The following is an 18,646-nucleotide window of genomic DNA, read 5'->3' as shown; positions in this document are numbered from 1 at the left end:
TGCGACTAGACAACCCTCCCATTGAAACACGTTTGTTCTTTTATATCTACTATAACCGTAAAGCGAGGAGAAGTAGAATTTATCTAATGATAGCCATATTCTTTTGTATACATAAACTGTACATGTACTTGTTATTTTGTTTTGTTGCGACCTGTACTTAGCCAAGTGTGGCAGAAATGTGCAATAAGGTCTACATTCATTCATTGATTATTGTAAAATGGTCAATATTTGTGGGTGGGAGGGTTGTTAATAGTCATATATTTGTGGGTGGGAGGGTTGTTAATATGTGATTGATATATAACAAATATTTGGCACATCTCTTCTTGTAATATCTTCGCCAAGATGTTTGCGTTCTCGGTATACCGTTTGTGTGTTTATGAACAGCATAACTCAAGAAACTGTGGATGGGCCCTCATGGTATTTGATAGGTGGGTAGGGGTAGGAAAAACGAAGGCCATATTCGGTAATAGATTGTCGATAATAGCTGCTTTCTGAGGTACTGCAGTGGAACTTCCGGGTTTCATATCTCGTGTTCTGGATATGCTATGGTCGTGGTTTGTTTAGTTATCGTCTGTTTTTGTTGTCCCTATAGCCCCCTACAGAACCACATAAACATTCATCAATCAAAAGACGACGTAAACAGCGCTGAACTCATTGGACTGGTTCTGACCGTAGCTGATCAGGAGTACATCAGAAATACTCACCATCCCACTTGGGGTGTAATACGCTTAGAATGAGAGTAGAAATTACTGAAAATTAGACTGGAAAAAGTTGACAACAGAGACACGTAAAAAGGGTCGAAGAAAGTGGACCGGACAATACTAGTTCCCAGAGTAAACATACGAGAAACGTGAAAAATGAATATACGGTTTTAGTTTTAAGACCAATTTTAGTTCACGTGAGTTTATCATGAAACTGCCTTTTTTCACGACTTTATTCGTTTTTATTGTAGTAATCTGAAGATACATTACAGTATGACATCTCTGTTGTTGTTTTAATGGCCATAATTAACTGGTAAGGCAAATAGTGTTAGGTCAGAGTACATAGACTTTTATTGCTCTGTCTGTTAATGATTTAAAACGAACGATGAATACGGACATCTTACTACATAATCTTAGCACTGAGATATTGTCAACACTTTTACCCCAACAATTAAGTAGGCTCATACAAAATGTATACATTATCGTGGATCAACAGCACCTCTGGTGACAATAACCTGAACTGCAAACAGTCTTTGACCCTTGTACATATCATAATGATGTTTGCATACTGTACTTTGGACTCACAAAAATCGGCTGCTTATATAATCCCAGATGTGTATTCTATCAATGTTTACCTGTTTACACATGCCTTGGTATCCTCCCGGTCAGTCTCTTAAAAGGGACCACCGATGAAATTCCGTCACCATAGCAACTGGACACAATTTACCAATGGTAGTACGTGTGACTACGAATCTATTTTATATACGTGTGAATAGGAATCTATATTGGCACCATAATGGACTTAGATAATGTAATGGCCGACAAATGATGCTGCCTTACTCCGTTACAAAGAATGAATATGGTTGACGGAAGAGAGACCGATGTGTTGGGATAATTACTAACTGGCCCTTCCTTTAATAGCTTGCAATTCAAATATTCAATAAAGATCAATCCATTTTCCTGAATATGCATGTTCCCGTAACAGATAATAAATTATATGAATTGAAATAAAGATCAATATTTCTGTAACAGGCAATAAGTTATTACTCTAGACGCATATTAACATTAGGCCTTCCCTCACGTGTACAAAGGGCATCATGTGTTTGTTTGCCACTCGTTTAGTTTTAGTTGATGATCAGGTTGACTCAAAGACCCCACCAAAACAAATGCTCGATGTAATCCTTTGATAGCGGACAATATGTTTCCCATATTTGACGCTTTTAACATCAGCATCAACAGTCTACCTGCCTACCTAGTCCCTTGACCTCCAGGTCGTTGGGGGGACAAGGTAGCAATCAACAGTCTAAGTCTATCTTAAACTCCAGCAGCTCTACCGGCAGTGCGGTGGTGTTGGTGATGTACTGTAGCTTGTCACGCCCCTGTAGGGTGGTGGTGAGGAAGGCTGCGCTGATGCCCTGGATGAATATGTGGTACTTGTTGATGTCGACGTCTGAGTTGGTCTTGCAGAAGTGGGTTAGCTGACACACTACGAGCGGGACAGCAAAAATCTCGCATATGTTATGTTAGGAACAGGTACATGGTAGAAAATGTCATAAGCCTACTCATACAATCAAAATCAATATCCCTATCTAAAATGTTTCTCAGTGCTGAATGAAGTAAGCAAGAATTCTTCTCTGTGAATAAAAGTGATTTGATTTTCTTTGAGTACCATATAAGTCAAAATGGCATGGATAATCAATGTAAGAATTCGAACTTACCAGCCTTAGTATTGTGGATGCATTGCACGTGTCTACCATTAATCACTTTAGCTCAAACGTTTTTAATTTCTACTATTCCTTTCTCCCTACTCGTTTTGATAGACGGCGGCGTTAGTTAAGAATCAAAAGTTTCCGGTTGGTACTGTGCCTCCATTGTATCATACGGATTTTAGAAGGGCACGAAAATTGCATCTTACCTTTATACCAAGATTCGTTAAACACATCGCAGTGACCATGGCCCTGTGGAAATTCAAAATCGTAAGACAATAGACCAGTTCTGAACATGCAACTATCTTCTCTTATCTCAATTGAAATGTGATATTATATTATATGATATGATATGATGTGATATGATAGAAATGAGCCTCTTCGCTTATTGTTCAAGGTAAAGAAAAATCGGTATACTGTATGCTTACCTTGACCTCCATCACAATTCGCGGACACCTCCACATATTGTAGAAATGGTTGTACCCCTGGCCAGGACGGACGCACGCGTGCGGTTCTGTCGACAACTCCGTCCCGAGTATGAAGGCAGGCATTTTGAACGTCACCGGGGTTGCATAGTTAAAGCTAAATGGCTCTAGCATTAGTGCTGCCTGTTGAATGAAAATTGAAAGACTGATACTTTCTTACGTTGTACGTCAGGGAACTCCTGCTCATTCGGTGACCTTTTCAAATCGCTAAATGCACTGTAAGAGCACTCAAACCATGCTTCTTCAACATCTGCTACAGTTCTTTGTTTACGCGTATCAACAGTAAGAATTGCTTTATTAGTCTCTAACCTTTGAGAAGGTGTGATTCTGCAAGGTCATCTTAACCAGAGGGTCACATCCCGCTGAGTGGCAGCCGATCGCGAGGTGGCTGAAGTCGGGCACCAGTCCGGTTCGGTTGAGCTGCTTGGCGATTCGTCCCTCCAGGTGCTTTGTTACCTGTATGTGAAACACCTTCGTGTTTCTGTATGATGTCTACAAACTAATTAAGACTTAAAGGAAACGCTCAATCTCGGTGTAATCTAAATCCGCTATAAGGAAATAAACTATCATAAAAACTAAGTAAATCTAACTATGGTACTCATCGATGCAACGTAACCGTTTGGCTTTTTTGGTATTTGTATTTTCCAACCCGTAATATCTTTGAAAGCAAATAGAAGAGTAAAGGGGGGAGGTACAGTCGACATATTTTCTGTGCGACATCATGAGATATGTGGTGTATAGGACATATGCCTCAAATCAAAGCTGATAAAGTTAATCTACCACGTACCCACTGCAGTTCTTCAACGTATTTCTGTGTGTGGTCGCCTCCAAGCCTCAGAGTCCTGTCCCTCACGTTAGCTGTTACCAGTTGTATGTAGTCTACACCGATGACCACAAACCCATGACTGGCCACCCGTACCAACACGTCACTGTACCATTCTGATGGCATGTCACCCTGGTAGCCTCCAGTGAAGAAGAGGACGGCATATGTGTCGATCCTCGTTGGGTAATGAACTGTAGAGTATTTCGGAGTGAAAATAACATTTGTTGTCATTCCTCGTCGTAAAAATCACAACATATAGCTCTTTATCTATCTCTCTATTAAACTTCACAGAATGAAATCTGAGAGGTGTTGGCAACAGGATCGATGCATCCTTTACAAGGCCAACACCTCCAGAGTACATTTAAAAACAAGTAAAGAATCATCACTAATATATTATCACAATACAAACAAGAAATGACAATAATAACAATAATAACAAAAAATGACAATAATGGTGGTACCAACAAAGATATTGAAAAAGGACGGTTTGACTATCTTATACAGCATTAACAGGAGTTAGTCCACGTACATATAGCTCTGGCATTCTTTCTTATAGGAACACATTTGTATCATTTATGTTGATATCTGCATTACCTTTTGTGAGCATAGGAGCGTCATTCTGGCTGATAGACAACGTCAGGACTTCCAGGTTTCCTTCATCGTACGGATTTCCATCGTCCACGTAGAGGCCTCGGACTGAGAAAAAGAGAAAAGACAGGGCGGGATATACACAAGGAGAGAGAGAACTGAGTACTTTCAATGGCAACTTAAAGATACATTAAGATTCCCTTACAAACCTCCAAAGAATATTGCCACATATGAGCCGTAACGTTGATTGGGCTCTGATTTGGCGTTTTCAATGCATAGGAAAAAAGTAGAAATAAGCCAAATGGGAAAAGTAACTCAAGTGACATCAAGAATCAGCTTTTAAAAAGCTCACCTGGGGTCCACAGCTTGGTGAGGAAGATTCCGAAGAGTACAACCCAAGAAAGTCGGAACATGGTGGGTATTTGTAATTGTGGCACCGGATTAATGCTTAACAATTACAAGATACTGTGTCATCATTTGCACGCATAGATAATTTTTAACCAGGTCAGTCACGCCCCTAAATGTATAACATGAGGTCAATATGGGGGATGTGACGCAACCGCTTCTTGTAAAGCAGCTCCTCTTGCAGATTCGGTCTTTATATTTGTGCATCTGCACCACACACAAGAACGTAATGACGGATTCTGATAAGAAAGCACTAATAACGTCATTATAGAAACAGAGATTTAACAGACTTTGTTTTAAGTGTCTGCTGTCCCCTTGGGGATGCTCAGATAGATCTATGCCAGATGTCAATCATTGCTCACGCTTTTGTTCACGCCTTTATTAGACCATTTAATTGAGAGAATGGACACTTATAATTGATTGTTTTTGTGGGTTTTTTTGGGGGGGGGTGAATTACATCTGATATTCTTCGCAAAGAATAATCGACTAACACATACTCTGTATCTTTTCTTTCTAAATAATGTACTGTTGTCCTGTTAAGCTTACTCATGCTCAATTATGCCTCGTTGTTCCAAAGCTGGCAAAACATGACCTGGGGACTTATCTGACGACTGATCAACAGTACGTCTTGTGACACCTGTCATAACAGAATGATACAATGATGAATAGCATTTTGTTTAAATCCCTTCATACGACGGAAATTCCACTTCAGAAATTAACTGTATATTATTCTTTTTGATGATCATTTAAGTAGAATAGTTCAACCTCTTACGAGTTTCAAAAATGATAAACATTCCCTCTAACCAGTGTCAGGGTCAGAGAAAAAAAACAGTGAAAGAAATTCCAGACCCGATTTTTTTTCTGATTGATATATTGCTTAAACGACAATTCTTAGTCTAATAGAATTCACAAGGTGAATAGTGGTAGGTCTTAATGCTTTTGTAATGTCTGTCATCATTGATGATTGATACAGCCATCTTGCTTTATATTTTAGGATTTGATATTTACAATGTTGTCCTTTTCTTTCAATACTTAAAGTTGGTTCATATCCGTACAAAATGTATACATTATCATGGATCAACAGCACCTCTGGTGACAATAACCTGAACTGCAAATGTTCTTTGACCCTTGTACATATCAAGCTGATGTTTGCATAATGAACTTTGGACTCACAAAAATCAGCTGCTTATAAAATCCCAGGTGTGTATTTTATCAATGTTTACCTGTTTATACATGCCTTGGTATCCTCCCAGTCAGTCTCTGAAAAGATACCATCGCTCACGTCCCCGTCACCATAGCAACTGGACACAATTTACCAATGGTAGTCCGTGTGAATAGGAATCTATTTTATATACGTGTGAATAGGAATCTATATTGGCACCATAATGGACTTAGATAATGTAATGGCCGACAAATGATACTGCCTTACTCCGTTACAAAGAATGAATATGGTTGACGGAAGAGAGACTGATGTGTTGTGATAATTCAAATGCTAACTGGTCCTTCCTTTAATAGCTTTCGATTCAAATATTGAACAAAAATCAATTAATTTTTCTGAATATACATCTGTCCGTAACAGGTAATAACTTATATGTATTCAAATAAAAATCAATCTATTTCCATGAATATAAATCTGCCTCTAACAGGCAATAACTTAAATAAATCTGGAAACCTATTGACATTCGGTACTACATCATAACGATATATATATATGTACATGCAAAATTGTTCTCCTTCAAAGTCAAGGCAATGCATAAATTTACCACTCATTTGGCTTAACAACCCATTTGAATCAAAGATCCCCGTGCCAACAAAAACTCACTTCCCAGTGCAATCATCTGACACCAAATGATATGTTTCCATATTTGTTGCTTTTAATTATAACATCAACAGCAATAGCTAGTCGGGCAGCCTTGGCTGTTGTACATTGTACACAGCCAAACAAATAAATAAATAACATCAACAGTCCATGTCTATCTTAAACTCCAGCAGCTCTACAGGCAGTGCGGTGGTGTTAGTGATGTACTGTAGCTTGTCACGCCCCTGTAGGGTGGTGGTGAGGAAGGCTGCGCTGATGCCCTGGATGAATTTGTGGTACTTGTTGATGTCGACGTCTGGGTTGGTCTTGCAGAAGTGGGTTAGCTGACACGCTACGAACGAGAGAGTAAAGATGGCGTATGTGCTTGGCTGTCTGGTACATGTCAAGTGATAGAAAATGTCAAAACCCCTATTGCTATAATAAGCATCCCTATCAGAAATGTTCTTCAGAAGCGTATGAAGCCAGGAAGCATTCCATATATTCTAGCGCAAGAGAGTTGATTTTCTTCTCTTGAGTATTATCATCAATATTCATAATAAACAGCATGATCAACGTGAGTGTTAATCAGTAATATTGATGCTGCAATGGTATGTGTCTACTAATCTCCAAGTAGATCTAACGGTTGCAAAGACCGTATCCAACAAGAACTCCTTTTGCCAGTTGGATACGGTCTTTGCAACCATTAGATCTGCTTGGAGATTACGTGTCTACTATCAATTCTTTTATAGCATCAACCAAATTAGCTTTTAGTGTTTTCATCATTCCTTCCTAATCGTTCCAAAGGATAAAGCGAAAGCTTCGAATTCGGGTTTTGCTTTGCATTCGGTGTTAGGAAAAAGGCATACGAAAGATTGTATCTTACCTTTAAACCACGTTTCGTTGTAGATGTCGCAGTGACCATGACCCTGTGGAAATTCGAGATAAATGTCAAAATTGTATGAAAATAGACCAATTTTGAACATGCGCGAATGTGGTATATACAATGTATACAGCTGCCTGATCGGAATCTCTCCTCTTCATCTTGAGTTTCGGTTAAAATCGGTAAGAATAAGAAATAAATATGCTTTATGCTTACCTTGACCTCCATCAGCATTCGTGGACAGTTCCGCATGTTGTAGAAGTGGTTGTACCCGTGGCCGGGACGGACGCAGGCGTGTGGTTGTGTCGACAACTCCGTCCCGAGTATGAAGGCAGGCATTTTGAACGTCACCGGGGTTGCATAGTTAAAGCTAAATGGTTCTAGCAACAGTGCTGCCTGTTGAAAGAAAATCATATGAGTGTTACTTTCTTAGGTTGTACGTTAAGGAATTCCTTGGCGTTCGATGTACGTTTTGAAATACCGGTATTGTGCTTCAGAACCAGTGACAAGAATGCACCTCCAGAAGCAAAACTGGCCTGAAGAATACACCATTTATGCATAGAACTATCTATCACTATCTTTTTGCCATAAAAATGTTCCCATTCAATGACCATTGTCCCTTCTTATCGGTCAGCAGTTCTAAAAGTCATATGTGTGCGCTTATCTATAGATGCTCTGTCAGTTATTAACCTTTGAGAAGGTGTGATTCTGCAAGGTCATCTTAACCAGAGGGTCACATCCCGCTGAATGGCAGCCGATCGCGAGGTGGTTGAAGTCGGGCACCAGTCCGGTTCGGTTGAGCTGCTTGGCGATTCGACCCTCCAGGTGCTTTGTTACCTGTATGTGGAAAATCTTACTTGTTACTGTACTTAAAGAACTCAACCCCTGTGTACTCTAAATCAGCTATAAGGAAACGAGCGATCGCTAAGTAAAGCAAACTGTTGTATTCATCCATTCCCTTGTAACCGTTAGGCTCATTTTTTTTGGCAACAAGCAATAACTTTGAAAGCAAGTAGAAGAGTAAAGGAGGTGACAGACGACATGTTTTCTGTAAGAAATGACGGGGTCTGCATGTATATGATAGAACGAAGCATATATGCTTAGCCTCAAATCAAAGCTGATAAAGTTCATTTACTACGTACCCATCGCAGTTCTTCAAAGTATTTCTGTGTGTGGTCGGCTCCCAGTCTCTGAGTCCTGTCCCTCACGTTAGCTTGTACTGTAACCATCGGCATGTAGTCTACGCCAATGACCACAAACCCATGACTGGCCACCCTCACCAACACGTCACTGTACAGTTCTGATGGTATGTCGCCTTGGTAGCCTCCAGTGAAGAAGAGGACGGCATATGTGTCGATCCTCGTCGGGTAGTAAACTGTAGAGTACGGTTTGGGAGTTAACATAATGTGGTCATGAATTGCTCGTCGTAACCATCAGAATATAAAGGTTTTGTTTAGTTTTTGTAAAGGAGAAAACTTGTATCATTTATGTCGATATTTGCATTACCTTTTGTGAGCATGGGAGCGTCATTCTGGCTGATAGACAACGTCAGGACTTCCAGGTTTCCTTCATCGTACGGATTTCCATGGTCCACGTAGAATCCATGGGCTGAGCAAAAGAAAAGACAGGACTGGATAAAAAAGGAGACATATAGGACTGACTACTTTAATTGGTCTCTTTTACTTTTCTTTAGTTTTTCTGTTACTTCACAGACTCTTAAATCTCTCGGCTACTGTGAGTTGTTGATCATCCTCTGTTTTAGCCTTTCACTAGAGAGCTTAAAAAGACCGCTGAATAACTTTCTCGAGGAGTGTCCCATAGCTGTCCAACACCTCTGACAAAAGAATTACCTTTTGGGGCCAATTTTTTCTATTATATTGTTTTCCTAGCCCACTTAAAGGCCTTGTGGAAACCATATATTCTTTAATATCCTTTACTATCCGGTCATTGTGACCCTGACATTCGATTTTCGGGCCGTGTGGCATTTTTTTTACCTTGAAGTGATAATAAAACCTGTCAGTGCAAAGCACGGACACTTTTTAAACCTCGCATAAGGGCCTAGTGGAAACTATACGTCCTTCACTATCCGGTTATTGTGACCTTATTTGTGCCCTTGTCACTCAATGTCGTTTAAAGGCCGTCCAAACTCCAGGCCGTTAGCAAACGTCTCCTGGTGAATGTTTAAATATTGTAGCGATTGCAAAAGCGCTTACTTACGTCAAATTTGACCCAGAAAAGGGCGTACTTACCCTGGATCCGAACCACAGGGACGCGGGTTCGAATCCAGGCCTAGATAGACGACTGTGCCCTATGCCCTGTATTCTTACGCTACAGATAGCCGGCGGGGGCTGCAGTTCTTCAGATGAAACGTAAAGTTGTCAAGGAAAACCAAAGCAAGCTCACTCTATCACACGCCCGGCACACTTACCGAACCTTTTTAGAAATAGCGTAAAACGTGACTTCGACAGAAAGTGAGGACAGATACAAGGGTTGCCGTGGCCAATGGGAAACGATGTTTATTCCACACTCACATCCTCTCCTCCCTGTTCCTGTCGTCTGTCTGTCCTATCTTACCTACTGTGTCCCTGCTGTGTCATCTGTAAAGCTACGGTCACATACATAGCACAATGTACCTGCGATGGGGATTTCATCCGCAACGATTGCGCCGTTAATCGTACGTTTGAGAAAACTTGGGTGCAATATTTTAACTATATAAAGCCATGGTCGCATACCTCGTAGGTTATTCTACGATAAGGCTAGGTGAGCTTACTTGGGCCAATCTCAGGTAAATCACATGCAGATAAAATTAGCCATCGCCAAGATTCACAACCAAACATCTTCGACAGGTTTTCTGTGTGTTATACAGGATGATTAGTCGAGTCAAATACCATCCAAAATTCACAGAAATTAAAGTTTGTCATTCTGAAATTAACTAATTGATTGAGAGGTCTTTGTTTCACCAATCTCCAAACTGATGAATCGGTACGGGGTTATCTTTTTTTGTCTTTTAGAGTCATTTACAAACTGAGGGCATACTTGGTAGTCATATAAAATTCATCTGTCTTGTTACGGCCTTGTTAGTCACAGCCTGCTTGACAATTGTGCGATATCGAAATCCGCCGTTACGGCCAACTCTTCGACTTTTCTACGTCTCTCTCTCATGCATGGTGCGTGGTTGATTATTTTTCACATGAGGATCTATATGTTCTATATTCATTTCTATGGCAAACTTTAACGCACAATGTAAATTCTATCCAACTAACTCATGATCAAGCGACACCAAAATCATCGGACGAAGAACACTCTAAAAACTCACCTGGGGTCCACAGCTTGGTGAGGAAGGTGCCGAAGAGTACAACTAACGAAAGTCGGGGCATGGTAGATACTTGTGGTGCTGGCGTAATGCTTTTAAAAACAATGACCATATGCCATACGTGTCGTCAACTTTTGATAACTTTAACTAGGTCAGCCACGCCCCTAAATCTATGAGCTTGCACACGTCACTTTTATTTGCTTGGAGAAATGGGGCGAATATGGGAGATATGTCGAAACCATTTCGCGTGAAAACAACGTCTCACACAAGTTTGTTCTTCAAATTTGTGCATCTAAACCACATTCTTGAACGTACTAAAAGATTTTGATAACAAAACACTAACAACGTCATCAGAAGATGAATTTATCAGATTTTTTATCGAATCTTTTCTGCCCCTTTTTAGGTCCTCAGAGTTATAGATCGTTGCAAGTTGTCAATCATTGGTCACGTTTTCTTCACGTGGAAACAGCACCTTCTTTAGCGGTTGAGAAAACAAATGGTTCGTGGTTCCCTCTGCGCGTGCGCAGCGAAATGTGTCATGGGTGATATGTAAAAGTTGACGGCTACTAACCTAAAAACATTTCCTCTCTTGAGCATGCTTAATGTAAGTCCAGACGTTCATGTCTCATGGGCCTTCACCTTTGATACATTACTCACAATGCATATCGCTACGCATGTTCAGTTGAAACAACGAACCTACTTATCATCGTTTTTTTTTTCAGATCCTAATATAACCTGAAAGTGCAAATAAAGAAAAGCACGGACATTTAGGGTACCCGACATATATCTTTACATGGAGTGATTTACTATTTTTTGTTTTGTTTTTTGTTCCTTTTGAAATACCTTAACTCTGACATTCGATTTTCGGGTGCCATGTTTTTTTCAGAATCTCTCGTATCTTTGCCCAAATTGTATTAACCTTGATTTAAGTGATAATAAAACCTGTCAGTGCAAAGCACGGACATGTTTTAAACCACGCGTAAGGGCCTAGTGGAAACTATACGTCCTTCACTACCGTACCCGGCCATTATGACGATCGACCTTGCGACCTTGTCACTCAATGTCGTGGCAAGGCCGTCCAAACTCCAGACCGTTAGCAAACGTCTCCTGTTGAATGTTCAAATATTGTCTTTACATAACAACCGCAAATGCGCTTACTAACGTCAAATTTGACCCAGTAAAGGGCGTTCTGCCACCGGACGCGGGTTTCAATCCAGGCCTAGACGTCCAATGTGCCATAAGCCAGTTATTTGCACGCTACTGCTAGCCCGGGGTGGCAGTTCTTTGGAGGGACCGTCAATTCAGAGGAGATTTAACCAGCCTCACGTCATCACATGCTCATCACACTTACCGGACCTTTGTTCACACGTTGTTTTCCAAAGTCTTAAAGATGTCTTAAAGCACGCAAATGTCCAACCGAGTGATTTGTACCGAAAAATATGAATCCTCCCAAACTACATATTGGTCATTACAATGTCAGACCCTTTCTTATCTCTCTATTATTTGCGCCATGCATAATTGCCATTATGGTCTATTCTGATGACGCCATACTCCAACGGGGTTATTGTCGGTTATCAGGCATCCGTCTTTGGAGTACCTCTAAAGAGTGTCAGGTTTCCACTGCAGGTGCACAGCGAAATGCATTAAGGGTAATATATCAAAGGTGAAGGCCCCTCACTTGTAGACAGCTTTTCTCTTGACTACGTTTAGCTTTTAGCACACTGAAGCTGCCGTTTTAATTTCCACCCCACTCTCTATTTGCTGCACACTAGATCGATGGTCAATATATGTCCATAGCCAGATATTTTTTTGCTTATGTCACAGGGCCTTTAATATATTGTTCACAATGCAATCCGCTACACATGCGCAGTTGAAACCATGAGCCTATTACCACCATCGTTTTTTCAGAACCTCGCGTATCTTTATTCAAATCGTATCAACCTGGATTAATTGATTATAAAACCTGACAGCGAAAGCACGGACATTTGCTGTACCGGGTGTATACCTACATGTATATCTTGACACTGAGTGTTTTGCTCGCTTGTTTCTTTGTTTGCTCCTTTTGAAATACCTTACCTCTGAAATTCTGTTTTCGAATGATAGACTTAAGTATACTCCCTTCCTGTTTGTTCTAAATAGTCTACTATTCTATCGAGCTTATCTACTTGCACATTCTTGCCTATTTGTCCCAAAAGTTGTCAAAAAACGGGACCTTCTCTTACTAGCTCTGACGACTGATCAATAGCGCCCCTTGTGACACCAGTCATAACTGCAAGTATTTCTTTAACCACATAAAGCAACCTGTACTGCAGCTGCTTATATCACTACACACAGCTGTAACACCACATTAGAAAGTCACTTAGTTTGAAACACAATATTTGAATTTTTCAATAGACCATAATAGAATAGCTCTGATGAGCGTCAATTATATTACACATATTCCTCCTAGTCAGTCGTGAGAGTGAACACGGAACAAAGATATCAATAGAATGTCAAACAAAATTTGTTTTCTGACTTAAATATTGTTAAAACGATATGAATAAATTCAAATCGACATTTTCATTCAGTTGTATTCTGCCTAGTCTCAATTCGACTCTTCTGTTGTCTGGGAAAATAGTAGAATTGGCCAAAAAGTCTCCCTGCAGCCGGCGTAGTTAGTCTGGTAGAGACTACCTTAAGGCAACGTGTATAGACCTACTGAGGCAGGAAGGACATCTTTTAGCGAGACCGCATTACAATGGGGAATACGAACAGTAGCTATGACCCTGATGTGTAGATAAGTCAACAGTGTTGTAGGGTTAGAGCGGGGCTCATTCATTTCTGCTACGTGGACTGATCTCTATTGACAGACAAAGCGCTCAGTTTTAAAAAAGGAAGCACCGGCAAGCCAAAAACTGAGAAGACGTACGTTTAGAACAAAAATTCACGTTTATGTCTCAATACTCAAGCATTGAGTACAGAAATGGTTCATACTCTATGGGCTAACGATGACATAAACAACAGGTTATCTAAGCGCAAATCAGTCGTTTGAAAATGACGTCATCCCTGCGCTATGCTCTGCCCCCAAGTCATGCTTGCGAGCACAGTGCGTGCGATTAGCGTTTTAGAACCAAGTCTTAACAAGGCACCAACAAAAGAACAAGAGACGAAACACCTTGTTTAGAGGCGGCTTACGGCATAGTTGACATGTCACAGTGTCATCAAATCCCCAGTCAGCGCAAATAGCTGAAACCGTCAGGAGTGCAGCGCCCGTGTCGCGCTGAAAAAACAAGGCTGCACTTTGCCAGGATATCGCCACCTCGCCGGAAAGCATGCGCGAAGCCGTTGGTGGTCCGATCAGGCCGTTTTCGTGCCGTGATGGAAAAAAACAATATGCCGTCTGGTAGCACAGGTCACGCTTTCTTCTTCTTTTTTTCAAAATATGTTGTACAAGCAATAACCTGTGTACACGGCTTCGTTACACAGATAACATATTTACCGGATAGTATTAAGGCTTGGACAGTTCACTTTGTTTACGAACTGTTTAAGTACATGTATATAATACTGACACCTCCACCTGCTAGTGCTTGATCAATATGGACTGAGTTTTCTAGTGTTTGTTGTAAGTAACGTTACTGGTATGCAACTCACAAAATTGTAGATAGGACTCAGATCACAGTATTTTAGTCAACATTAGCTTCAGTAACCTGTACTACATCTTTAGAAGATATTTAGAATAATATCAAGTACATTATATATCACTATATGATGTCTTTGGTGATATTAAGAATTATACTAGACACATTGTATTGTAATTCTGAAAGTCCGGCTCATTTGTTAAAGTTATTTGTTGTATTTCAGCCAACTTAGAAAAGTTGGTGAAACGGCCGAATCTAGGATAGTTGGGTTAGGTGACCATACTTTTATTTAAACAGCAGGAATATATCATTGAATGAAGACCTTTATTGTACATGTTTGCCTCACTGGGCTAAGCACAGGTCACACGTTCACAAATATATAAATATTCATGAGTATTACTGTATATAAACATTTAGCATACTCTAGTACTTTCAACTTCCTCTCGCTTCTTGGTAATTGTATAAATGTAGGAGGCTGTGTGATTAGTTTATTTACATGATGTCCCTATAGCTCCACTGGGAGCAGCCTCACAGTTGGAAGATCCCGGTTCAATCCTGGGCAGGACATCTCGGTTGGGGCTGCACCCGTCTTTCGGAAGGGACGTGAACTCGGGGTCCCTTGTTTGAGAATGGGCCTGGGGAGGGCTAGCTACCTCTCCCTATAAAGATATACCCTGGTACTGAAACTTGCTGCCCTATGTGCCACTAGGAGCCCGCACGAATCATATAACTACAAGACAACACAGATGAACTTTCAAGCTAACTACAAGACAAGAGCATGGCTAATCCAAGGTGTGGGTACGGTTAGGCTTTAAATGCCACAAACGTCATTGCCCATGTTATAATCCATACACATCCATTCACGGCCACATTCAACACCAAGCACAAGTGTTGGCTAACAAATATTACATTACTGTTGTCTGCAAACGTTAACCCTTCTTTTCATGTATCAATATCGCGTCCAGATGCTATTTCCCATGTATTAAGTTGCAATATTGACAGATACGTCGCCAGTGAGTTTAGGTATAGCCCGTTGCCATAGACGAAACCAACATTGTCAAAAGACTTCTGAAGACCAAGATAAACACAATGATTCTCTTTCTTGTGTGCAGATCCGTCGCATTCTGACATAACTGGGTGAAGTCTACCGTACAGAAGAGCAGGGGTCAGGGGTGGCAGTGACAGGGGCGTGCGAATGTACCGGGCTCGCTGACGCGGAATCAATGCGCCTCTAGGGCTGATATTAGCTCAGCTAGCTCATAAACACAACGCACAAAAGGGCAGTAAATCACTTCTCGAGTTTACACTCTTTGGCACTGACATGACTCTTGAGTGCCGTATGTTTGCTCGAAATGTTGTAAAACGATGATAAATAACTCTATAGTATAAGGGGTTTCCGTTTTTATACTATATAATGGGGTTAAGAGGGTATAATTAGGATCCATAGAACTACAGCTACGTTAGGCGATTATCAAGGTCATTTCATGTATATGCAGGTAGTAAAAACATTAGATTCACGTGTGCGTTAATACCTATATTTAGTCATTGAGATTTGCCACTTTTGTGGAAGGATTGACATAACAGGTGACTATCACCTTTTCGAGATGTCAACCCGGTCCAGAAGGTTTTAAACCACTCACACCGGGAAGGACCCCTACACTTTTTTATAGGTAGGTGTGGTGGGTTCTTTTACGTGCTCGAGGTGTGGCGCTCCTCAAACACGGGACCTCTATCTGAGTCTCCGAGGGACGTCCCTAAACGAAGCTAGGTACTCATTTTCACCCGAGTGAAGTGATCGGAATCGTGTTTTTTTACGTGCCTTTCCAGAGGGCACAACGTCAATGTGCCACATCAGGGGACACCGGATTTGAACCCAGGACCTCTGGGTTCTGAGCCAAACACCCTGCCACTGCGCTACCGCGACGCCACAACGCTGTTACAGATAGACATGTCACAACGGTGTTACAGATAGACATTACATGAACACCATTAGTAGATTAAAGCACGCTGGTAGCCCGTGTTGAATAGATGCAATACTAGAATATCACTCAGAATGAGACATCATTGTCGCATGCTGTTACACATAGACATTACATGAACACCATTAGAAGATTAAAGTACGCTGATAGCCCGTGTTAAGTACTAGAATATCACACAGAATGAGACACCATTGTCGCATGATCGACTGTACAACCGAACACCCTGTAATCACAGAAAGTGCCTATTGCACACTATCATGTTCCATCTGTTGTTTTCCCTAAGCTTTCTGATAGCAGAGAAAGATGTTTGCAGATGTCTTGAAAGGCCTAATACCACGCAGAGTGAACAGGGGTGTACCATTGTTTGTTTTTACCTTAGAAACAGCCAACATGTAATTATAAGCTGCCAATGGAACTAGTAGTAGAGCTTGAAGATTTTAAAAAGGAAAATGTCACTTACCACAGCGTCGTCTGTATCATTTCTTATATCACATAGGAGTAAGTGAATTTGATATACATCCTAATGGGTTTTTGTAATTTTGTCGGAATTGGAAAATCTGGTACGCCATCACTGAAATTTGGGTTTTGCTAACATGGGCGATTTTGTAATCAAAATGCCTAGGGCGTAGTCTCCCAAAATACAAATTAAGACATGCCATGCCAAAACCAAAACATCGTTGCAGCCTTATCCTTGTCTTTATGGTTCGCTTAAAGCTTTTACCCGACTGTGTACATATTCATGTCAAATAACGACAGGGGAGAGTAAAGAACCAACGCAGATGTCCCATTGTTAACTCAAAGCTATTTTGTTCTAATCTCAAAGGACCTCTCTTTGTCTGTAGGGTGAACGCATCTGTTACAAAGCGGATATAAATAGCATTTAAAGATTTAGATATATCAGAGATTTCCATATTCAAAACCGACAGATATTTATAAGTCTGTTTTGTACAGCCGAGGAATAGTATTTGAGAGATTCAGATATATCAGAGATTTGCATATTTAAAACCGACAGATATGTGCAACGAGTCTGTTCTGTACAGCCTTTCTTTATTATCTTTTTGGAAGTTACAAACTTTACATAACCGCAAGGCATTGCTTGGTATGGAGAACGAAGTTTACGTATAAACAAACTTACAGATGTTGTGAAAATGGGCGACTCCAACTTGTCAAGATTTGCTCCACATGCACTTTTACAGTCACGCAATGACAGACTTTTTTTTCTCGATCCAGTTTGTGTTAAAACCGCTGGCAAATAAGAACCATTCAGTCATAGTCGAAGAGCAAGGAAAACATCATGAATGGAGAAGAGGCGATAAGAAATACAAAAGGTTTGTTTTGGCAAGCCATCCGACTAAGGCCACGTTGCTGTAATATTGACTTGGTTGAAGGATTCGGCAGGACAGTTTGTGTGTCTTGCTCCGCCCCATTTGGCGGCCACTGCCCTACAGGTAAACAGTCGCTGCACGGAATTCGTCTCGCGTCTGTAGATAGCAATGCCGACGGAATTTACCTGGTAGGCATCACTCCACGGCTTTTCCCGGCGAAGGAGATGCGTATCTCTCAAACAGATCACTTTTAGCCCGCTCCAAGTCGGCCGGAGTCTTTATATTGGCCCTTTCCATGGCGGCAGAGTCTCTGAGGCTAGATTTTAACATGTTCCACCCGCGGGTAGCAGGGTCTACACGGTCCTCCGATGCTCTGCTCGGCGGCCTACTCCCAATGCTTAACACAGATGCCCTTCTCTGGGGACGCGGTCTTGTGAAAGAGTCTGTCGAGTCGGTCACAGATCTTGGTGACCCTTTCGCGACGTTGTAAAAACTTTTCTTAAACTGTTCACTAAATTTAGCGTTATTGTTGTCAGTCTTCACCTCCTCTGGCACCGAGAATATTTTAGAAGTAGCCCTCATTAGAACTGATTCCCGAGGAGACTTACTCAACAGGTTACTGCTCGAGGCCGCTCGTCGGTTCGCTCCCAGCTTGGCGAGATTTCTGAAGCCCATTGCCGCCGTGCTCATTCCGACGGCTCGGCCCCATCTACCCCGACTGATTTTCTTCTTCTCCACGGTACCGGGGCAACCGTGTTTTTCCACGAACATGTCCTCAACCACTTGTTTGAACTCCTGACTAGATTTGTCAGTAACCAGTCTATAACGATGTCTTCCAGTCTTTAAGAAATGTTCCCTGTCGTAAAAGAAGTTCCCCGTCTTGGGGCCACTTTCTCCGAGACGGGGTGTCGATTCTCCCCTGTCCGGAAGGCTGTGTGACTTTGCCAGCGTCTGTTTTGTTTTTCCTTGTGAACCGGCTGGTTTGGTTGATGGTGATGGCTCTGTGACAATCCCCCATGCCTTCTT

General features: G+C 41.3%; 1 protein-coding gene across 3 annotated transcripts; it reads right to left on the bottom strand.

The window, feature by feature from the left end:
* Positions 1-1,587: 1,587 nt before the first annotated feature.
* Positions 1,588-14,254, bottom strand: LOC136443205 (cutinase 1-like). 3 transcript variants are annotated; one of them, XM_066440343.1, is made up of 7 exons: positions 10,703-13,275; positions 8,893-8,994; positions 8,529-8,761; positions 3,202-3,348; positions 2,836-3,015; positions 2,617-2,659; positions 1,588-2,187 (listed from the first exon to the last, which is right to left on the bottom strand). In XM_066440343.1, the coding sequence occupies exons 1-7, from the start codon at positions 10,809-10,811 to the stop codon at positions 1,997-1,999; spliced, it is 1,005 nt and encodes a 334-aa protein (XP_066296440.1). In that variant the 5' UTR covers positions 10,812-13,275; the 3' UTR covers positions 1,588-1,996. The 3 variants fall into 3 exon arrangements, with proteins under 3 accessions (XP_066296440.1, XP_066296441.1, XP_066296439.1); XM_066440344.1 differs by lacking the exons at positions 1,588-2,187; positions 2,617-2,659; positions 2,836-3,015; positions 3,202-3,348; positions 10,703-13,275 and adding exons at positions 6,182-6,858; positions 7,390-7,432; positions 7,603-7,782; positions 8,077-8,223; positions 13,854-14,254; XM_066440342.1 differs by lacking the exons at positions 1,588-2,187; positions 2,617-2,659; positions 2,836-3,015; positions 3,202-3,348 and adding exons at positions 6,182-6,858; positions 7,390-7,432; positions 7,603-7,782; positions 8,077-8,223 and having other exon boundaries at positions 10,703-13,247.
* Between the last annotated feature and the right edge of the window lie 4,392 nt (positions 14,255-18,646).

The sequence above is a fragment of the Branchiostoma lanceolatum genome, chromosome 10 (assembly GCF_035083965.1).
Source record: "Branchiostoma lanceolatum isolate klBraLanc5 chromosome 10, klBraLanc5.hap2, whole genome shotgun sequence".
Taxonomy (NCBI): Eukaryota; Metazoa; Chordata; class Leptocardii; order Amphioxiformes; family Branchiostomatidae; genus Branchiostoma; species Branchiostoma lanceolatum.
This window is presented reverse-complemented; position numbering and strand designations above follow the sequence as displayed.